At 36.3% G+C, this 24,564-nt stretch overlaps 1 protein-coding gene across 16 annotated transcripts in view; it reads right to left on the minus strand.

Moving 5' to 3' along the window:
- nrcama (neuronal cell adhesion molecule a) overlaps positions 1-24,564 on the minus strand; it is a 77,549-nt gene that overhangs the window by 20,808 nt on the left and 32,177 nt on the right. For 10 of the 16 annotated variants that reach the window (XM_055191418.2, XM_055191409.2, XM_055191417.2 and 7 more), the window contains 12 exons: positions 9,562-9,777; positions 9,151-9,168; positions 6,197-6,302; positions 5,848-6,041; positions 5,590-5,712; positions 5,217-5,387; positions 4,997-5,056; positions 2,459-2,570; positions 2,071-2,255; positions 1,813-1,944; positions 1,585-1,728; positions 372-483 (listed from right to left, as the gene is read on the minus strand). In XM_055191418.2, coding sequence (XP_055047393.2) covers positions 372-483; positions 1,585-1,728; positions 1,813-1,944; positions 2,071-2,255; positions 2,459-2,570; positions 4,997-5,056; positions 5,217-5,387; positions 5,590-5,712; positions 5,848-6,041; positions 6,197-6,302; positions 9,151-9,168; positions 9,562-9,661 — 1,457 coding nt within the window. In that variant the 5' untranslated portion in view covers positions 9,662-9,777. Of the gene's footprint in view, positions 1-371; positions 484-1,584; positions 1,729-1,812; positions 1,945-2,070; positions 2,256-2,458; positions 2,571-4,996; positions 5,057-5,216; positions 5,388-5,589; positions 5,713-5,817; positions 6,042-6,196; positions 6,303-9,150; positions 9,169-9,561; positions 9,778-24,564 lie in introns of those variants that run through there. The other 6 variants (XM_055191420.2, XM_055191411.2, XM_055191408.2 and 3 more) reach the window with 4 other exon arrangements.

Genomic DNA, 24,564 nt, shown 5'->3' on the forward strand with positions numbered 1-24,564 from the left:
CAAAAGGTTAATAAAATGCTTAAAAATCGACGTTGAAACTTGGTTGAAATAACGTAGTTGTTTGTTCAACATTGATATAACGTTGAAACCGTGGTTAATGCTAAACGTTATATCAATGTTGATTCAATTATCAAAATCAATGCATATTTCGTTAACTTGCTGTTGATGCAAAGACCTCAATTCACCCATGTTGAAAGTGAGACATTAAAGCAACGTTGCGATATCAACGTTGATTCAATTTGCAAAATCAAAAGGTAATTCAACGTTAATTCAACCTTGTCTTTGACGTTGATTCAAGGGCTAACTCAAACTTTAAAATGCCGGCTGGGATGTTGGACAGATATTTAAATAATACAAAAATCGAATCTTACCACGTGATCTTCGGAAGAGGTGATCCAAATGCAGCACAGTCCAGCAGAGCCCTGCTGTTTGTAATGACTGCATACACATGGTTTGTAGGAGTCAGGATCCTTGGAGGTTCAGCTGAAATGTGATAAAATATATTTATGTCTGATGAAATAATATGATACAATATAAATGTGACCCTGGACCACAAAACTAGTCACAAGTCGCATGGATATATTTGTAGCAATAGCCAACTATACATTGTATTGGTCAAAATTATAATTTTTTCTGCCAAAAATCATTATTATGTTCATGGATATCATGTTCCATGAAGATATTTTGTAAATCTGTAAATATATCAAAAACGTATTTATCATTAGTAATGTGCTGCTAAGGACTTCATTTTGATAACATTAAAGGCGGTAAGTGGGTCAATGACGTGACGTTAATTATTTTGTGTCCGTATGGTTCAATTAAATGTAAAAGAGTTCAAATTTCAAAATAAATTTGCAGATTATGTGCATACATTCACTTTTTTGAGGACCAAGTCTAAGATTTCTGGTTTTATTTCATTTTGAAAGAATATTTGGGGGATAACTGCAAAAATGTCAATGTGGTGTAACCGGTCTGTGTCAATTGGTGTAACCAGTATTTTTTTTTTTTAATTAAAATATAAATATATTCATAAAAATTAGTTTTAGGGTAATATGATTTTTTTACATACATTTTTACATTATTTGTAAAGATTATTTAGAGCTGTTTTCAGCATGTGTCAGGATAAATATTACAAAAACGCATAAAAATGTATATTTAGAAATAACGAATAAAATGATATTTTAAAATGTCTATATTTTAATTTTTTTGATGATTCCATCAAGGTGGATAAAATATTTCATATTTTTCATTCTTTGGTGCAATTGGCGGTTACACCATTTGACATTTTCAGGTCCATTCAGTCTTAACTTTCATAAAAATGGTGCAAATGTAAGTTTTTATTGCATAAAATTAACATAAATACACTATGTGCATTGAAATAAACCTGATGCGTGCATTTAACACAAGTTTTTAAAAAGATTTTTGAATTTCTCCTCTTGCCAAACCGTTTTTGTCACTGACTCAAGTAAGGAATGTACAGTCAACCAGATTTTATCACAAAATAAACCCTAAGGGTTATGTATATCAGAACGCAACCAATCAAAATCGAGAATTCCAGAGAGCCAACAAAATCTACAAACTCACTCAGGACATTGACGAATGCATTGGCCAGCAGGTATCCGTACTCATTGGAGGCGTTACACTGGTAAACTGCACTGGAGCCAGTCTGCACATCGCTAAGGATGATGACATCACCTTCGATTTTCCGACTGGGATCCACGGGTGAATCTATCAAGGAATGGCATTATAAACACAAGGTATATTCCATGCACCCACCTTAAACCTCCATTAAATTACGAAAGTGAAACGTACTCTCGATGGCCACACCGTTGACAAACCAGGTGACCTTGGGTTTAGGGTTGCCGTCGGCCCGGCACGTGAGCATGCCCGTTTCTTTAGGAGCCATGATGAGGTTCTGAGGGGCGCTGATCCAAAAGGGTGCCGCTGTGGGAAAAAAAACATTTTGAGGCGACGGGATGAATTCTCATGAAACACAAATAGGCTAACAATAGTGCACTGTTGCTTTGGATAAAATGAATAGTGATGCATGTACTGTAATTTCTGACAGACCTTTGACAATGACAGTGATGATGTGTTGGTTGCTCCCCAAGCGGTTCTTCGCGAAACACCGGTAATCTCCAGCATCTGCTTCTGTCATCTCCGTTATCTTCAAGGTTTTCTGGAAACTGTGCAATGAAATGCGGCCTCTGGGCAGCTCTCCGTTCACTTTACTCCAAGAGATATCTGGGGTTGGGCTGAAAAGCATACAAAAGACAACCCCAATACACCAAATGAGCAAACCCAGGGACTTCATACACCATGTTATTATTATTATATTTTTTTAGGATGACCCCCTGTCTATGAAATTCATGCTAAAGTCTCATACAGGAGCATCAACGTTTGATTTCAGTCAACATTAAAAATATAAAGGTTTTAGGATGACTTTCTGGTTACTCACAGGGCATCCGCGATGCATTCCAGCTCCAGTGTGTCTCCTTTCAAGACTATGGTGGTACTGCGTGTTCCCGGTGGGTGCATAAAAGTGGGTGCTCTCTCTCCAGATGGACTGTCTACAACAGAGATTGGCCACAATAAGATAAACACGTCTTTTATGTGGCTGTCTACTGGACAGGACTTCCTTGGTTAATACTGAATGATCTATTGTATTCCCTGGGAAATGTTGGAAAATTTGATTATTGTAACACCTTGGTGTGTGAATTTACCCTGATGATTTATCAAGTGAACCGCATATTGAAAGAGAATAATTTTTATCCTTCCATTACTTCTTTTGGATGAACGAGACCATTTTAAAGAGAATGGAAGGATCCAAATGAAAAGATTTATGATCACTGTCTTTCTAAATACAATCAAATATTCATGAATTGAATCCAGAGATGGTACATTCATGAAGTGTGAAACTCAGAGGAAGTTTAGTGCACTAAGTAGATGATGTATAGACAGGTGGTCTAATATATTAGAATAGTAAAAAATAATCCTAGGTGTTCCCAAACACATTGGAAAAGCTCTGTTCCAAAACCTAATGAGTTGTCTCCCTGCCTACTGCCTACATAGGTAGCTGCCTTCATAAGTGACACAAAACCTCATTGTGATTTGGGACGCTCCACATATGCAGAAACTGCATGAAACCCAGAAACTAGACTTTGGCTGCGTCCGAAATTGCATACTCGAGTATGTACTTATTTGGAAAAAGTATATACTTAAGTACAGTAAACAGCAAAAAATGATTTTCAAGAAAAAAATTTCTTAATATTTTTGTCTTGTTTTCAGTAAAAATATCTAAAAACTCTTAAATTAAGATGCTTTTCTTGATGAACAAAACGACCCCAAAAATAAATTTAGTTTTTAGACCAAAAATATAAAATTTAAGTAATTTTGTGCATAAAACAAGCAAAAAAAATCTGCCAATGGGGTACACTAAATTCAAGAAAAATTTTAAAAAAATTAGCTTTCCCCATTGGCAGATTTTTTTTTTTTGCTTGTTTTATGCACAAAATTACTTAAATTTGATGTTTTTGGTCTAAAAACTAAATTTATTTTTGGGATCGTTTTGTTCATCAAGAAAAAGCATCTTATTTTAAGAATTTTTATATATTTTTACTGAAAACAAGATGAAAATACTACTTTTTTGCAGTGTACCCTTTAATTCTTTCCCCACTATGACAAGTTAACTCGTCAATTAAGAGAAAACGCTTCCCTGCCAATGACGAGTATTTCCGGCTTTCCGCAATACCGCAAATATCCACCAGGGGCCGGTTGCACCAGCTGTGCGTAAGTTACAACGTAGCTTAGTTACGACGTAAATGGGCAATAAGTTACAACTTACGCACTACTAAATGTTTTTCCGTTGCACCATTAAACTTAGTTTAAACGTAACAATACGTTGTAACTAAATATTTACGGAAGCCTCTGTCCATGAATAACGATTGGAATAAGATGTCAGCCAGATTATATTACATCGATGAGCTCGTATAAATTATGAAGAGCCGCAAACCCGTCAACGAGTTTTCAAGAACTGATTAATTTTCTGTGTATCCATCAATTAAAATAAGATTTAAAATTTCTTCAAGTTTATTTTCTCCTCCATGTGTGGGATAGATATTTTCAATTAAAAGTGTAATGTTTTGAGTTCGATAACGTTTGCTTTAACGTCTTTCAGTTTAGGCGGGTCAAAAATGAGTTTGAAATTACGTACTGTTCAGACTATTTCCTGTTTACCCATTATAAGGCTTGTGATTGGGTTAAGAAAAATAGACGTCATTCTATGCGACAACGCACAACTTTACGGAGAGCTTACGACCTACTAGCTACGTTCTGCCTTAAGAACAAATGGTGCAACCGATTAAAGTAAAGAGTTAGTTATAAACCAGCTAGTAGTTACTAAGCCTCTAGTTTGGACTTTACGTCCTAGTTTAAGTAAGAACTTACGAACGACTGGTGCAAACCTACCCAGGTGGATATGTACATATCTGTACTTATTAGGACCTTGCTGACATGCATCTTTTGTCACAAAAAATCTTTTGTTTCTCGCCTACTATATAGTTGAACAGTATGCCGTTTCAAATGCAGCCCTTCCATTATACGAGCTCACTGCAATGCATTATGGGATTGCCTTAACTTACCTGACTTTTGGAAAAGCCTTTGCATAGAGAGCACGCCTTAATATGCTCAGTAGGTTTTGGAATAGGGCGTAAATGTTCAAAATAAAAATGTCCAGTCATCTACAAGACATTAGCTCCAGTAATGACAGATTCAGTCCGAATTCAGTCAGTTAACGATGAATATTAATACAGTAACATGTGGGTACAGTTTCATGTTAATGAGTTGTTTACGGTCAGGACTGGGTTTCTACAGAAGTGGGTTAAGTAGGTGATATTCTGTATTAGGTAATGAGCTATTAGGCTTGGTTAGGCATAGGCACAGGTGATGGTTAAGATGAAGGCTGGGTTCACTTGGGTAAAGGTTTGCTAGCACTCACCACCCCAAAAATCTGAGCCATTCAAAAAAGCTGCCAACACAGTGTCATTCATAGCTTCAACTGAAATACAACAGAAAATAATAAGCATGCAATACTGGGAAAAGTTGTGTGTCTGGAAGAAAAAAGCTGGCCATTAAAAAAAAATAAAAGGGTCACTTTTATAATAATAACAAAAGAAAAGAACAGGGTTCATTTATGTATCAGCAAGGAAAACACTTACTGTCCAGCACATGGACTGTGATTGGCTGTTTCTGTTGTATGGTCTGGGTGTGAGGGAAGCGGGCGTAGCAGATGTAGTCACTTCTGGTGTCATCCATGATCACGTTTGAAAAGTACAGGTCTCCATTTAAAGCCTGCGACACGCGGCTATTTTGGGGAAGCCTCTGGAAATCTAACACAGAGGACAACATAGATTATAAACCTGAGGGAGCATAAATGATATCTATTGTATACAAACTCAGATTAACTTGAAAGGTCAAATGAGTTTACATATATGGTCAACATGTAAACCATATGTAAACACAACCAAATACGACAATGCAGGACTAGTTTGCACTAATAGTATCTGCGTGAACATGATATTATGCTCTTACTGTTATCCATCCAGAAGATGATCGGAGGAGGCAGTCCAGCCGGTGGTCTGCATTGCAGTACTAGAGACATGCCCTTCTGCACTGTGATTGGCTCATTTTTCTCTTTCGACCACAAGGGGGACCCTGCGACACAGAATTGGACCCTTTGACATAAGTACAACATTTTTGGATTTTGTTTACCAGTTTAATTTCTGCTACATAATATCGCTAGTTTCCATGGCAACTTACGCTGTTAGCTTTGACTATGACAGGTCTTACTTGATTGCCGGATGACGATGTTATTGGACACAGCCGAGCCGTGCACGTTGCGGGCGATGCACTGGTAAACGCCCTCGTACGCTTCCACCTTCTCTCCGTTGATCTCGATCACCAAAGTGCCCGAGTTGGGCTTCATGGTCACTTTCGAATCTTTCTCCACATCGAAGTGAGTGCCGTTACGCGTCCATAAAAAGCTAGATGGAAAGAGGACAATAGCATTTCCTCATTAATTTGATTATGAGACAGATTCAGGGTCACATATAACAATATAAAAAGTCGTGCACAATGTCAGATAAGTTTATGAAGTCCTACAGTACCGGTAACCATGGCGACTCAAAGTGACACCCACCTGGGTTGAGGCTTTCCTTTGGCCTCACAGTGGATAATGATGTTTTCCCGAGGGTCGATGATGTAATCCTTGGGGGACTGATGAGTTATTGTGGGAGGCTGCGGTACTACATGAATACACAAACATCTTTATTACCACACACACACACACACGTTTGCACGAATCAGCATGTTGATACAGATGTACCACCTTTGCACAAACTGATTCTGCAAGAAAATATCTAAAAATAGCTTGTGATTTATTTTATCCGTCTACTGTATGTACAGTACAACAAAAACCAGGAAGAACAACAACCAAGTGGCATGCAACATGCAACACAGCAGACTTTATATTTTGAACTTTAATGTTTGATAAACATGTTAATGTGCACACCAAAAAAAAAAAAAAAAACACTTCAAACTGAATAAAACGGAAAGAGATAGTTTGTCCAAAATGTTTATTTTGTCATCATTTACTCCACCTCAAAGTTATTCTGCTGGACACAAATGATGATGTTTTAAAGGAATATTACATTTTCTTAAAAGAAAAATCCAGATAATTTACTCACCACCATGTCATCCAAAATGTTGATGTCTTTTTTTGTTTAGTCGAGAAGAAATTATGTTTTTTGAGGAAAACATTGCAGGATTTTTCTCATTTTAATGGACTTTAATAGACACCAACAATTAACACTTAACTCAACACGTAACAGTTCTTTTCAACTGAGTTTCAAAGGACTATAAACAATCCCAAACGAGGCATAAGGGTCTTGTCTAGCGGAACGATTGTCATTTTTGACGAGAAAAATGGAAAATATGTACTTTTAAACCACAACTTTTCGTCTAGGTCCGGTCCAGCGCGACCTAAATGCGTAGTGACGTAGGGAGGTCACGTGTTACATATATAAAACGCACATTTGCGGACCATTTTAAACAATAAACTGACACAAAGACGTTAATTAGTATCAGTTGACATACAACAACGTAGGAACGGTCCTCTTTCAACACACTTGTAAACACTGGAGCGGAGTTTTGCGTTCTCTTCTGTGACCTCTTGACGTCATGACGTATTGCGTGGGGTCACGCTGCTGGCGCATCACGACCGGATCTAGACGAGAAGTTGTGCTTTAAAAGTGTATATTTGTTATTTTTCTTTCACTAGATAAGACACTTATGCCTCGTTTGGGATTGTTATAGTCCTTTGAAACTCCGTTGAAAAAAAACTGTTAAGTGTTGAGTTAAGTGTTAATTGTTGGTGTCTATTAAAGTCCATTAAAATGAGAAAAATCCTGCAATGTTTTCCTCAAAAAACATAATTTCTTCTTGACTGAACAAAGAAAGACATCAACATTTTGGATGACATGGTGGTGAGTAAATTATCTGGATTTTTCTTTTAAGAAAATGGAATATTCCTTTAAGAAAGGCACCACTGACTTCCATAGTATTTATATTTCTACTATAATAGTCAATGGTGCCTCTGTTAATTGCTTGATTACAAAAATGTTTACAGGTTTTTAGTGGCGGCTCGTGACTCCTCATCCGAGGGACGCAAATTCAAGAAATATGTGTTCGGAGTGTCATGTGTGTTTTCAAAATATGTGTTTGTTGCGTCATGTGAACCATGTTTTGTCAAAATAAGTGCCTGCTGCACACGCGTCAAAACCGTTTATGATAAAAGAAACGCTCTCGTTCACGAAATACACACAAGACACTCCCTTAACAGTAAACTCTGATGATTAGTCATACGATTATGCGATTGTCTGGCAACCGCGAGCGTCTATTAAAGGATTAGTCAATTTTATTAAAAAAAAATACAGATAATTTACTCACCACCATGTCATCCAAAATGCTGATGTCTTTGTTCAGTCGAGAAGAAATTATGTTTTTTAAGAAAAACATTCCAGGATTTTTCTCATTTTAATGGACTCTAATGGACCCCAACACTTAACAGTTTCAATGCAGTTTAAATTTGCAGTTTCAAAGGACTGTAAACAATCCCAAACGAAGCATAAGGGTCTTATCTAGCGAAACGATTGTCATTTTTGGCAAGAAAAGTAAAAAAAATGCACTTTTAAACCACAATGTGGTCATGTGACGGGCCAGCACGACCTCATATAACGTCATCACGTCAAGAGGTCACGGATGACGTATGCGAAACTACGCCCCAGTGTTTACAAGTGTGGAGAAAGAGGACCGCTACAACATTGTTGTATGTGGAATGATACTAATTTATGTCTTTGTGTCAGTTTATTGTTTAAAATGGTCTGCAAATGTGCGTTTCATATATGTAACACATGATCTTTCTACGTCATTATGCAATTACGTGAGGTCGTGTTGGCGCGACACAGGACCGAAGGAAGAAGAGAAGTTGTGGTTTAAAAGTGCATATTTTTTATTTTTCTTGCCAAAATTGTCAATCGTTTCGCTGGATAAGACCCTTATGCCTCGTTTGAAATCGTTTAGAGTCCTTTGAAACTGCAATTTTAAACTGCATTAAAACTAATACGTGTTGAGGTCCATTAAAGTCTATTAAAATGAGAAAAATTCTGGAATGTTTTCCTCAAAAAACATAATTTCTTCTCGACTGAACAAAGAAACACATCAACATTTTGGATGACATGGTGGTGAGTAAATTATCTGGATTTTTTAAGAAAATGGACCCTTTAACCCTTTAATCATAAACCCTAAGACGCGTCTGCAGCAGGCACTTATTTTGACAAGACACGTGATGCACACAAGATCTCTTGATGCGCAGAACACATATTTTGAAATTACGAACCATACACATGACGAACTTCGCATTGGGCGCTCTCGATAAAATAAGTCACTGGCCGCGACTGCAGGTTTGTAACAACTTGAGGGTGAATAAATGATGACAGAATTTTCATTTTTTGAGTGAACTTTCCTTTGAAGTAACGAAAAAGAAATAAAAAAGGTTAATGAAAAGTTTATTCACAACAAAGTGCCCCAACTTACATCCCTCCAGAACTTTAGCTTTTTTGTCCAAATGTTTCAGGAAATACAGAGAGAGTAAAAGAGTTCGAATTAGTGTGAGAGAAGAAGAAGAGAGAAGAGAAGATCAAACAAATTCAGGTTCCCTCATCGAAACTTCCAGAGGTGTGTTGGGCGCTCATTACCCATCATGCAATTCTCATGCCCTTTCTGCAGTTTCTGATTGTTTGTCAGAGACCCTGATAATGCTGGTGCATGCATTATAGGCTCAAAAGTTCAGTTTCTTCACTCATTATTCACATACCTTATAAATGCATAGCAAAACTGTCTACGATCGAGGCCTGTATTATTTTATTTTATTATGCTAAAGTTGTCTCGCATCCTAGCTTAATCCAAACAATTACATATGAGCTGTAGTCTTTCTGTAATACTCACGGTCAAGAGGCACTTCTAATGCAGTGGTCATGTGACCCAGCAGCAGCATCATCATCATCATCATCGCTCCTTCACAGATGCACTTCCTGTTCCTGTCCATATCAGGGTGTGTTACATGTAAATCCTTTCGCTCCAGGTTAAAGCAACCAGGCCTTGCGATCAACCCTCAGTGTGAGCATTCAAACATAAGGCAGTATCTGCAGCTTGCCGGTAAGACTGAAAGAGACATGAGAGAATTCAATTTGTTATTCTATTAAAAGCACTTACAGACAGAAAGATCTTCATGCCAGATGCAATACCGAGCCTTGTTTGTCTTAGCGTGTGCAGGAACATGTGAGGGCGTTCAGCTGGAAAAGACTGAAACCCGGAGCACTGACATATGGATCTCAATGCACATGGCTGAAGCACAAAATTAAAGAGCCTGCTGTTTGCCTTCTCGGAGGTGAATTACTAGAGACAAAGAAACACATTGCTTTCCTTCTCTATAAAGCTTTTTGTTGTATTGTTTCGAATGCAGCATCCAACGAATTGAAGCAGATCTTCATAAACCAGACAGACAGTCAAACAATGCTATCATATTGTAGTACACAGCGACTTTGTGCACACTGCAGCTACAGCATGGGCATATTTTTAGGGGGGCTTTAGCGTTCTTCTCACCCCCTTTACAAATTTTGCAATGATAGCTCCATAAACTGTAGCTTAAGCCCCCTTTAAATTTCATATGAAAACGGCAGCATTGTAGACTTCGGCTCTTCGGCTAAGCAATACACTGGAATACTCCAATAAGGTGTCGAAGCTAAAGGGGTGTACGGGGGGTCCAAATTTAATGCACTACTTTCACCCCCTACAATTATTTATTTCTCGTTAATCTACGTGTTTATTTTGACGTGCGGCAGCGCAGCACATTGTTAAAAACAAATATTAAGTAAAATATTAACGTACACAAATTTTAAATACTGATTTTATCGTAGGCTGGAAGAGGGTGCATAGGATTTGTATTTCTGTCTGATTAAAGTCAATGCTTATAGATAAGGCTTTCTTTTTTCTTTTTACCATTTTACCAGCCTGATCTCACGAGAATTCGTTCGCACATATTTTGCGAGTTGGCTAATTTGTAAGAATTTATACGAAGTTAATTGGGCAAAAACATACAATTCTCATGAAAAAACCCACAACGAAACCAAACCCCGCACCTAACCCCAACGTCACAGGGGTCAAGGCTAATCATACAAAAACTTACGAATGTAGTCGTTTGAATTAATACGAATTAGCCAACTCGTAAAATATGTACGAATTCTCATGAGATAGCGTTGGTTTTACAACACAACTCAACGGCATGTTTTAATTCTTGAAATGATCTTTTTATTGTATGATGATGAGATTAACTGTGTTGGACTGGACTGCCACCTTGAACTTGAATACGCGACACACATCATTTAATCGGATAATAAAATTGTCAGTTTTGATGGACGAGTGATTTCTACCCAACAATAGCGCGCATCCACAGAGCTAAATGACTTCATGTTTGCGTCTTTTTGGTTTACGGACAAATACGCATAAAGGTGTCTCAAAATAGCTGTCTTAGTAAGTATCATAGTAAACAAACAATTATCTTAACCGAATGTAAATATTTGATTGCACTTTGTCTTATACCTGAGGAAGTCTCTGTCATTAAAGTTAACTAAGTAAGAAAAGAAGAAGAGAAAATCACTCACTGCTATGACTGGCCAACTGTAACTTTGTAACAAAAATTTATCTATATTTATTTTTAAAAGGCTAAATTATTTATTTTTTTGCCAAATATCCTTAAGTCTTAAGGTTTATCATGGAGTTTCGATTTCCTGAACAACTTTTACGAAAGTTAACATGAGATTTTTTGTTTCATTAACAGAAAGTAAATTAAATTTAAAATTCAGCCCCACATTATGTTAACATCTGTGCATACAGTCAGTGCACTAGCCTATAGGAATATTTATCTAATGTTGGATAATATGAAGTAATCAGCAATCGTGAGATTCATTCATGCTTTTTTGATACAGGTTGCACATTGTTTTCTTTCATGGACTCAATTGTTATGAAAAAAAAAACATAAACGACCACCGGCGGAACCAGTTTAATGTGCTTACCCGTTCACATACCCAGATAGTATTTATATATATAAATATATATATGTATCTCTCTCAGGGGTTTTTCTCCTCCTAAGAGTTTTTCCCCTGGACTAGTCAGGAGGGTTTTTTCCTAAGGGTTTTTTTATCCCCTGGAGAGTCCGGCACCTTTGACTTAACTTACTACTTTACTGTATACGTTACATTATTATGCTCGCTTTTCTATGCTTTTCCTACATTTATTAATGTAAAGCTGCTTTGAAACAATTAACAATTGTGAAAAGCGCTTTATAAATAAAATTGAATTGAATAAAGTAGCCTTGCCACTAGGGATGCACGATATATCGGGCAACATATCGTTATCGGCCGATAACTGCTTATTTTTAATATTATCGGTTATCGGTCTGATAGCAAAATTAGGCGATAAATGAAAGCAGATAAATGATGGATTATTTTGGTTTGTTGAACCACTTCACTTGCTTATTGCTGGCCATTTGGAGTTTTGATTGGTGCTTTCTGTGACATAACACGAAGATGACACATGTTGCGGGCTTAAGAAGAGTATGCTAGGCTAGCCCAAAGACAAGATGTCCGCGTTCTGGGAGTTTTTCATTGTGAAAATAATATGAATATTTATCGGCCTATATATATATATATCGGTTATCGGTATGGCCAAAATTTCCATATCGGTGCATCCCTACTTGCCACCCCATTTAATTCTAGCTCTGCCACTGTTTGTATGTAGGCCTCACCTTACACTGTATTTAATATATATTAAAAAAATGAAAATCCTAGAATCGCCCGTGAGCTACAGTAAAATGTTAAATGTACACTGCTGGTGTATATATGGGTACCACCAGGTCTCAAATTTAACACTAGTGATTTTGTTGTGTAACTCCAGCTCAGTTTGATTATTTAGGTGAGTGACAGCTGCATTTTACAACCAAATTCACATTCATAACAATTGAGGTACTGTAGCAAAGCTGCATTTTCCAAACAAATTCACTTCCGGAAAATTCACACATCTACGACATCTTGCCCAAGATTCAGGTCAATCGTATTCTAGAACCGAGTATTCTAAAAGTGCTTTGTGCACAGAAATTAACTAAAGTTGTTAATCCAACTAAAAAATAAAGTTCCTTTAGGAATGTTGCGCCAACAGACGGCCATGTTTGCAACCCCTCCGAGCAGTTATTTAAACTCCTATCTACTTGAATGGGGAAAGAAAGAAATCTCTGAAATGAAATGCTAAATTCAAGATATAACCTGACATCGATTTTGTTTCCTAATAACAGCTCAAATTGCACTAAAACACATTTATCAAGGTTGTTTTAGCTACTGCGTATGCGCACAGATTGGCAAGTGCCTCACGTGACTCTGCATAAGCCCCTATCCTAGAAAATCGTCAGTCTTTATCGATTGATGATTGGTTCTTTTAACGGGAGGGCGGGACTTCTGTCGCCAGGGCAGGCATATTGATCATTGCATTGCCCCCTATTTAAAGTAACAGAAGTGCTTAGTCTTGTTATATCCAATATCTTTGTTAATACATTAATAAAGGTGTATCTGATATGTCTTTATTCACCAACAACTGTGTGTCGCAAATTTTGGAAAAAGATAATCTGATAATAAAATTGTCATTTTTGATGGAGGAGTTATTCCAATATAAAACTAAAGAATGAAAAAAGAACATAGAAGCTCTTCAATAAAATGCATGTAGGTTATTCGTCAGAGAAATTGTTTTTATGCTATTACAGTAGGTAGAGATACTGAGTCCTCTCTGTATATAAAGCTGTGTCATGGAAATGTGCTCTGCTTTGCATAATTAATGAGCTCAGCAACCTTGACTCAGTCAAACAGCGAGCGAGACTGTAGAGACTGTAAAGATTAATTTCAGATGTTAGGTCAGTAATATCCATATATTCTTCTTCTGGAGATAATCTGCGTCATTAGGAGCATTGCTCAGATAGCCTGGCCATGATCTGGAACGTACATCATGTTACTCTTTGACATAAGAGTCTGGTTTCCTAGATACACCTTAGGCTGTGAAAAAACTACACTGAAAGCCAGTTGCTTAGACACGAGTTAAATCGCCATCCATTTTAGTTTGAGACAAAAGGTGGTCTGGAAACCAAATCTAGCATTGTCATTTTGTCACATACAGTAGACTTAATCTTCATGTTCATGTCTTTTTAAACACATGCTACTTTTCTGTGTGAGAAACAAACCAAAATGAAATCATTACTGATCATCTCAATTGTCAATAATGTAATTTTGGGTTTGGAGTAACATTTTCATTTTTGGGTGAACTGCTTCTTCAATGTGTGGATTCAGAAATAAACCAAGAGTTTCTCAATACAGAGACACTGGAACCCAAGTTTCAAAGTCATTTAAAGCACTTTCTGGCTGAAGAAAAAAGACAGGACTCCTTCAATACCCAAAGACAAGCAGATTTAAAACATCTTCGAACAAACGTGTAAAGCGTGTCGGATGGCTGCCATGGTGAAGTATCTGTGCTAGTGGCCAATGGAAAAACCTGAACCGATCAATTGCGCTAGAGTCATAGTGACGGTTAAATGGAAAGTGTCAATCAAACGGTGGTCGCTGACCTTAAGAAGTTATTCTGTAAAATACTGGCCATCTTTGTCTTTTAAGATGAGAGTATAAGAGGTCTATCCAAAAAATGTTCGACCCAATGATGTGTCATTTATGGTCAGACACTCAAAAAAGACAAATTTAAGACAAAAGTGGATGACAAAAAGTCATCAAAATGTTGCAAGCCAGGCTAAAACCTTTGACATTCACATACTTTCAATGTGTGAAATACATGTGTACTGTTACATCACAACTCTCATATGTCTCAGTGTAAAATATAAAGTCACATCACAAAGGATGCATTCGGCATTACCTGCACTCTAAAAACTTTTGGGTTGTTTCAACCCACTGTTGGGTAAAATATGGACAAACCCAACAGATAAAAAATGCACATACTGTATCTGGCTTGAAACAACCTACACATACAATGAAACACCCCAGCATACAGTACTTTAAACCTACAGTAGTGGTTGAGTTTGTCCATATTTTACCCAACCATGGGATGAAACTAGCGTTTTTAGAGTGTGCAAGATTTTTCTAAAATGACTTGATTTATAAAATGATTTGATTTATAACTAAATCTACATTATAGACAAGCTAAACCATATCTGTTTTCCCATCTCATAGTTTAGTGCAGAGGTCTTCAACCTTTTTCAGTCCATGGACCCCTTAATGGATAGAAAGGAGGACCAAGGACCCCCAGTACATGGATCAAATTGAAACTTGATTTACATTCTTTGTTATAATGGTTACGTTACAGATATATAAAATTATACTTTTTGTAAACATAGATACATACTGTTAACATACTTTTAAATTTGCATTTACAATTACATTTTAAATGACTACATTTTAGGAAACCTTTATTTTAGTAAAGTTTTATATATGGGAACCATTTTAATCAAGTTTCTGTTAATAGCCTATTAATGCATTTTTGTTTAATGCCTAATTAAAATTTAAAAAATGATTTCAAATAATATTTGGAGGACCCCCCACTAATACCACCACGGACCCCCAAGGGGCCCCGAAGCCCCTGTTGAAGACCCATGGCTTAGTTCCCTAGCTGTCACTGGGGCTGTACCCTTTTAAAAGGTACACATTTGCATCTAAAAATTTAATATACTGTGCCTCAGAGGTTCATATTGATACGAGAAAGAGCATATTCATATTTTAAAGTCAAATATTAGTACCAAATGTATACCTAAATATGACATACTAGGAGGAGCTTTTAAAGGGTACTGCCCCAGTGATAGCTTGGTACCATTTTTTTCTGAAAGTGTGGGAAGTTACAGTATGACAACCTGATCTCATAGAAGAGACAAACCTGTGATTAAATTACTGCTGAGTCAAATATTAAAGCTTCACGGATAGAGGAAAGGTGCAAATCATCAGGTAATCTGACACAGGCTTTTATTCGCTCTCTGATTGGCTAAATGGAGGACCCAATACATCTGTCTTAAAGAGCAATTATCGTCCGATTCATGATTTTATAATTCCTTTGGTGTGTAAGTGTGTATTAGTACATGTAAACGATATGCAGAAGGTACAAACCCCAAAGTAAACGTTAACGCGAGTTATCTTCTCCAACGTAAATTTTTCTTGGACTACAACAAACACACGGATTGTAGGCAACAGTTCACTTCCTGGGATTGGTGAAGTAGACAAGACCGACATTATCATAATTCCTCCCACTTCGGACTCACAGCCTGTAAGTTAACTCCTGTTAGCATTGCATTGTGGGTGAATCTTTCAAACATGGTAAGGAGCGTCACATTTCCGGCTGACGTCAGAGGTATTCAGACCAATCACAACGTACAGATTAGCTGGCCAATCAGGGAGACAGTGCTTTTCAGATCGATAAGTTTTGTATAAAATCAGAGCGTTTGAGGAAGACATCAGGAGCTACAAAATGTACGATATGTGAAAAATAATGTGTTTTTTAAACCATAAACCACGCAAACACTTTTTAGCAATGAAATAGGTGCACTTTTCTTGATTACATTTTTTATGGACAAAAAGACAAACATACTAAATGAAATATATATGTGAATCACATGATAATGTCTCTATTAATGGATGAAGACCAAGCTGAATGGACAAAAATATAAGCATACTAAATGAAATATGTATACGAATTGACATCATTTGACTTTTTTCACAAGACTACAGCAATATCTGTAACTCTTTTACTGTAACACATTTTGCTTTGTACCAGAGAAAAAATGTTGCCACAGGCATTTCCAAAAAGCTTAATCTTTATCTTACAGTAAATCAATCCCTATATAAATCGAGAGGATTTGAACAGCATAATTAACATATGAATGGGCGTTTAACATTATATTGAGTTTAAAAAGGCTGAACTTCATTCATATGGGTTCATTCATAACCACATCCTCCTGCTGCCTATTGTGGGTTTGGCAAACGTGTTGTTTGTGTTGACAAGGTTTTCTTTTCACTAGATAATTTTGCCAATCTTTTTCATTTAAGTTTGATTCTTTTTGTAAGCGTGTGTTTTTAAAATGTGTTGGCATTTCCTGAAAGCTTTTGTATTAAACTCAGGATATTTCAATGCTATAACTGCATGAATCGCTTTAAGAAAACTTTTGTCTTTCACGTGTGTACAAGAGCACAGAAGTGTGAGAAACATCAACAGTGTCTGTCTTGGGTCAGAAAGGGTCTCGCTGAGTGTGTGTTTTGAGCTGGGCTGGACATTACCATGAGAATGAGACACAAAATAAACTCAGACCAATACGATGAGTGGGACTCCACACACACACATTTAAACTTTTCAACTTAGTAAAGGGACAGTTCAACCAAAAATTTTAATTCTGTCATCATTTACTGACCTTTTCTTTTGAACATAAAAGAAGATACATTTTGATAATTGATGGTAAGAACGCAGTTGACGATAACCACTGACTTCCATAGTATTTGTTTTACCCACTATGGAAGTCAATGGGTACTGTGTAGTAACATAATTAATCAAAATATTTTCTTTTGTCCACAGGTGGACTCCAAACAACATCTCAGCAACAGTGTTGCGGGTAACACATTACAAGTAACGTGCATTACGTATTAATATTACGTTTCTGAAGTAACGAGTAAAGTAACGCATTACTTTTTAAATGTACACATTAATATTTGAGTTACTTTTTCAAAAAAGTAATGCAAGTTACTTTTTTAGTTTAATTAATTCGATTGAAATAAAATTATGCACTGAATTAAACTAAACGTAGTCACATTATGCACTCTATGTGTACACCCCTGTGTGGGAACAGTTTGTGTCCCAAACTGAGATGGCAGGCCAGAGCTTGATAAAATATGCAATTTCTGAATGCACAACTTTTCAGTCATAAAAAATACCGGCAAGGCCTGAAAGAGATCAAGGCTCGCAAAAGTAGCGCAAAAGTAACTAAAAAGTAACGTAAGCATTACTTTTCATGAAAAGTAACTAAGTAACACAATTAGTTACTTTTTTGGGGAGTAACTTAATATTGTAATGGATTACTTTTCAAAGTAACTTTCCCCAACCCTGCTCAGCACGATCAAGAGAAATTAGAGGCACCCGAGTTAAATTTCAAGTGTTGTGAAGGGGGTGAATACTTATGCAACATAACAAAATTGAAAAAGTGAAGGGTGTATGAATGAATACTTTCTGAATGCACAGTATACTATATGCAGTAAATGCTGTAAACGAGTTAAATGGACTAAAAATAGACTCAGTGGTTCTCAGTTTTGGGATTTTAGAAAAAAATATTGTGTATAGACAGTTATATTGGACGCACGTGCGTTGTGCGTCTGGATCCAAACTTTACTTCCGGTTTCCATTTTTTTAATGGTCTGACTAGTTGCTAAACTGATCTCTTGAACAAATGCCTCGTCGAAAATAACAAATGTTTTGGTTTCCTAGGTAATCTATGTGTTGTTTTTTGCTTGGTATATAAATAAACTACGTTTAAAGGACTTTGTTGTTATTTATTCTTTGCAGAGTTTACCGGAAGTTACGTGCGGACCACGACAGCCGCTTGTTTATGTTGTTACTGCTGCAACCGTCTATAGGACGTAGCAGATAATTATTTTATGTATACAGTATACAGCAGGTAATGTTTATATACTGCTTTATTTTAGTATTTGATTTTTAAGACATTTAAGTTACTTTCTGGTACTTTTGGTAAAAAGTGTCGCTTTTAAAAGTGTGTGATGTAAAATTGAAATATAACCACTGCTAAAAACCTTAACAGATCTGACACCAGAAATCTTGTCCAACATAATAATTGGACCTCTACAAAAAAAAGAAAATTATGGCATGACCCCTTCAATATAGCAATTTAACCATCAAAATAAGCATTTTAATGACCACATTCCCTCGCTCAGAAACAGTACATGGGAAACTTTCTCAGACAGTACAAGTTCTTCTCAACAAGCTACTTCATTTTGAAGAAGACCTGAGTCAAGAGAATGAATCCCATCGCTCTGTTTCCATGGCAACACACTTGTTACACACACCGGCCTATTAAAAGACACAGACAACGCAGCTAAACCCATCCATCTTTTTAATGTAAATCTAAGCAGAGGACACTACTGAGAAAAGCGCCCTCGACGGCTCTCAGCTGTCATTGAGGAATGAAAAGAAAGAACAGCTCTTTACTTTAGCACAGGATGCCTTCCAGCCAAATGAGAAAAGACATTAAATGTCTCCTTTCACACTAAAGTCTGAAGCCCTTGAGGGGCGAATTAGCCAACCGATATAACCGCAGAAACACTGATGATACAGTAAGCCTTTATTCTGAAACCTTTTAAAGGGTTAAAGTTTGTTTACCAACCTGCGCTTACTGGATAATGCACCGTGCAGCTTTGCAATTTAATTCATAATGTTCCTCTGGGCCAATGAAATTCTAGTTTACGCAGATGTTTTATGAAATACAAGGCCCTTATTCAATCATTTGGAAAGGTACAAATGAAGTTTGGCGTTGTCAATGAGTCAATAAAAGCTAGACTTAGTACGCATTTAATTTTAGATGCACAATTTTCCATTGCGTGCGTCATATTTATCATAATAGTCTTGTCATCCACTTAAAAATGTCTAAACGTTAAATAATTTCTTACCAGTTTGCAAATTGTTTTGTTTGACATAGACTACAAATATTTTTTTGCTTTTACCGTAACACTTTTTTAAGATTGTATTTGTTAACATTTAGAAAATGCATTAGCTAACATCATAAACTAACAATAATTCTGCAGCATTTATTAATCTTAGTTTATGTTCATTTTAGCATTTACTAATACATTTTTTAAATTTGCAAAAGTTGAAACTGTTAGCATTAGTAAATACGCAATGAACAATTGTATTGGCAATTGCTAACATTAAAGGTAGGATTTTCTTTTTTTGGGTGGATCATCAAGACTATTGGTCCTCCTAGTTGTCAATCAGGAATGTTGCGCAATTGCAGTTTTTAAAAAAGTGGAGAAGGCAGTTCTTTTCTAAAATTCGAGAAAATTCTCCGCTACACCTTTAACAAAGATTAATAAATGCTGAAAAACAACACTAGTTAGTTCATGCATTTAACTATAAATACAACCTTATTGTGTAAAGTGTTACGTTTTTACTTTATAATTTGCCAAACATAATTTAAAGGTACATTGTGTAAATTTTAGCGGCATCCAGTGGTGAGGTTGCGAATTGCAACCAATGGCTCAGTCCACTGCTCACCCCTCGCTTTTGAAACGCATAGAGAAGCTATTGTAGCCGCCACCGGAAAACATGTAATTGACAGACAACTTAGTAAAAAAAGTTTGTCCATTTAGGGCTTCTGTAGAAACATGGTGGCACAAAATGGCGACTTCCATGTAAGGGGACCCTCTGTGTATGTAGATAAAAACGTCTCATTCTAAGGTAATAAAAACATAACGGTTCATTATAAAAAGGTCTTTATACACCCCTGATAATATAGTTTTGTATATTATTTTGCATTTCTGTCAAGAGGTCCTTCTAAAATTACACACTGCACCTTTAAGCTAGATTTTTTTTCTGTAAAACTTGCGCAATTCTTCTGAGGTAAAACATTTGTATTTGTTGTTTCTAAAAAAGGATTTTTTTACTACAAGGCGACACAGAGAAACTGGTTAGGGAAATGAGTTTTTGCACCATAGAGGTATAGTTTCAGTTCGAGAAGCTACACTTGTTGAACTGCTCTGCTGGCAGCTGTACGGCGATACGCTGATGTTGCGTCCAAAAACCAACAACTGATGCTTTCGAAAGCAAGACAATGCAAAACCTCAGCCCTGCTTTGTTTCAAAAGGTCACTGCTGGGTGTTTGCACAGAATTGCTGTCTAAATACATGAGCTAACTTCATTTGACACGGCGCTGGCGTGAGGTTATCCAGTCGTTCCTGCAGCGTCAGCCGGATGGGAGAACGTTCTTTCTCTCCTGAGCTTTGGGAAGGTGCTGAATGTCAGCATGGTCCTGTCTGGCCAATCACGAGCTGTATTGTTGCTTTATGCTGTTTATAGTTTGTATGCTGAATGTGTTCGCTCAAAACTCTAGACTAACAGACTATAAAACTGCAACATAAAAACATGGGAGAATTTCTAATGTGTATTCCAATGTAAACAACAATGAATCTTAATTTAAATACACTAAAGTGCAAAGTACTATTCATTCAAAACAGCATTTAACTCTCAAGTTGTGTGTTTTTGGTGTAATATCTTATAATAGAGGAAGAAGAATGTGTTTAATATTTTAAAACTCTTCTCTCTTTCTGGATAAAGCCGATTTAAGGAAAATAAATGTCTATTAACTAAACAAGCTTACACTGGATTTCATATCCACCCATATGGCTCCTGGGAAACAAAGTATAGGTTTGTGGCACAAATTAAAATGTATTGTATGTATATATTGGAGTAACACAATCCTTTTGTACATTTTTCAGCTTAAACACAAAGTAAACCAAGCAGGGAATGTATGAGTGATTTTCCTAATCACTAAATCAGGGACCTGCAATGTTTACATCTGTCATCGAGACACATTTGAGACGGATGTTAATACTATAAAAACAGCATCAGTATGGGTTTTAAAATCAAAGGCTTATAAAAACAGATGCAAACAGGTTAGGATCTGATCTCAATGGTCTGTAATGGAATAAAATGTTTTTAGTTTTTGGCAGAAGAAAGAAATCTAAAATCCTGTAATGATCATAATTTAACAGGATAGTTCACCCCAAAACGAAAAGGTTTTTATTACTCCACAAACGTAAAACCTTTAACTTCTTCCACCCTGAAGCTATTTTGGGGATTTTCGCCTGGACTTGGCCTACCCAATTTCAAAAGCTTCCCATACCCACATGCAGAGGTTTGCATACAAATGTTTGGTATCATTTCACAGGAAACCCTTTGAAATTACATAAAACACTGTTGAAAGTGCTAAACATGGTTGTATGTGATGTCAGTCCTCTAATAAACACAAAAATAAATAGGCGCTTTTTGATGTTTTGTTTTCTAAAGTTTTTATTTGAAAGTGTATAACTCTGGCCCTGAGTGCCTCAGCTCCCTGCAGACAGTTTTGTTTGATTCCAGCAATTGCCAGCTTACAGAGGAAAAAGGAATTTTTTCTCTATCATAATTTATACAAAAGTTATTTTACTCCAACTGAAGGGAGGAAAAATACCATTTTTGTATTTAATTTCCACCTAAAAATATTTGAAGTGCTCCCATAAGCACATACAGTGGAATAAATGCAATTGCTTTATATCATTTTAAAGAAAACACTTTGAAGTTACATAAAAAGCTGCTGTTTGTGAAAACTATTGTTATTTATGTTATTTTTCATACGATGAAACACCAAATTTTCTTTTTTTATGTTGTAAATACTGCCTTTGATAGTGTATAACTCTGGTTATGTGTGCTCTAGCAGACTGCAAACAGTTCTGGTTGTTAACAGACAGTAAACACCCAAAAAAAAGAATGATCTCTTTATCATGTCGCATTCAAAAGTTATTCTTATTTTATTGAAGTGTGCGAAAATACATTTTTCATATAAATATTAATTTTTTGTTTTGCACATATAATAAATAGCAAGGGATTATTCATGCACACAACCAAAATGCTGTGAATGGACTCATTTCTTAGAGTAGGACCTAATATAAAAGATGGTGTATCATTTGTGGCTATATGTGCTATCTGAGGCAGTTCCTGCTCAAGTTTCACATACGTTTACAAAAGACGATTTTTTACCTTAACTATAACTATTGTTGGATATGTGTTAATAATAGAACAAAAATAACGCTGTAGCCTTATTCCTGAGAATGAGAGCTTTTTATTTGATATAAGACTTGCCCATGTTTGTCATATTTTAAAAATATGAAATATGTGAATATTAAATCATATACAAAATTATGGGGGGGGGGGTGATAGTGTAAATTAAGTGTAAATAACTTTCTTACAGTAAAAGATTTCTCAAAGTGATGCATATCTGCAGAAAGTAGAGACTGTAAGCTTTCAAACAGTATCTCATATGTGTTACTGGGGTCCATGACAGACCATTAACAATTAAAAGAATATTTTATATTAAGTCAAAATGAGAAATTTTGGACCCGGGACAGGGTCCTAGGGTTGAAGAGGCTAAAGTAAACAAATTAAAGGTTACATTCTTGCTGATCCAATTTTTTAAACACTATTTATTTTGTAATGTTTCTATAATATCATAAATAATACCTGTAAAATGATAAAGCACCAAGTTCACTGTCTGGCTATATTTTTCTTTAACAGAATTCTCCTTTCAAAGTCTACAGCGAACGGCCGGTTTGGACTACAGCCCTCTACTTCCTGCTTTAATGACGTCACTAGAACAGTTTTTGACTAAACTCCGCCCACAGTAATATGTCAGTTGCCAGCTAAGCTAACGGCAAGCTAAGCTGCTGTCGAATCACAACACACTAAACAAACTACACAATCAGAACTTGTTACGTATTTCTGAAGGAGGGACTTCACAGAACAAGGAAGACATCAGCCGGTTTTTAGGACAGTGAAAACAGCGCTATACAGATAAGTAAACTGTGTGAAAAATACTGCATTTCTTTTTTTCACGTGAAACATGAATATATTGCGCACTGTAAACACAATCAAAGCTTCAAAAACACAGAAAGAACAGGACCTTTAAGATATTTTTTTATAAAATCCGACAGCTCTCCGAGCCACCATAGACCATAGACCATACACCATGTGTATTTATGAGAGCACCACATGCATGCGTTAAACACTAGCGTCCTTCATCAGCCATAGATATATATGCATGCATAGATGCCTCATTCGACTGTTCCTAGACGTGTCCGCCAAACAGCCACCAATGGAGCTTCTATGTAAATATATACCTATAAACGACGTTTTAAGCACAAAAAAGTTGCATTGCTGTTTTTAGGATTTTATCAAAAATAGCTTAAGTTTGTGTTTCAAACATGAACAAAGATTTTACGGGTGTGTAACGACATGAGGGTGAGTAATGACAATATTTTCATTATTCGGGGAACTATCCCTGTAAGATCACAAATTAAAAAAAATGATGAAATCCAAGATCTTTCAGAGCAATCATAGACGGCAACGCAACTCACAAATTTTAAGGCCCACAAAGACATAGTTAACATAGTCCAATCAATCTTCAGTTCATGAAGCGACAAGAATATTTCTGCGACGGGTATTCACAAAAGCACCACATGCATTTGTTAAAAACTTCATCAGCCATAGATATATATGCATGCATAGATGCCTCATTTGACCACTCCTAGACATGTCCACCAAACAGCTACTAATGGGGCGTCTATGTAAATATATATCTATAAACAACCTTTTAAGCACAAAAATTCGCATTGCTATACTTGGGATTTTTTTTTTAAAAACTTGGTTTGTATTTCGAACATGAATAAAGGTCTTACGGGTGTGAAACGACATGACGGTGAGTAATGACAAAATTTTCGTTATTGGGTAAACTATCCCTTTAAGAACACAAATAAAAATATTTTTATGAAATCCAAGATCTTTCAGAGCCACCATAGATGACAAAGCAACTCACAACTTTTAAGGCGCACAAAGACATAGTTAACATAGTCCATTTAATCCTCAGTTCATGAAGCGACAAGAATACTTTTTGTGCTCATAAAGTCAGTCTCCGATGTGTATTCACGAAAGCACCACATGCATGTGTTAAACACTAGCGTCCTTCATCAGCCATAGATATATATGCATGCATAGATGCCTCATTCGACTGTTCCTAGACGTGTCCGCCAAACAGCCACCAATGGAGCTTCTATGTAA

The sequence above is a fragment of the Misgurnus anguillicaudatus genome, chromosome 1, assembly GCF_027580225.2.
Source record: "Misgurnus anguillicaudatus chromosome 1, ASM2758022v2, whole genome shotgun sequence".
NCBI lineage: Eukaryota > Metazoa > Chordata > Actinopteri > Cypriniformes > Cobitidae > Misgurnus > Misgurnus anguillicaudatus.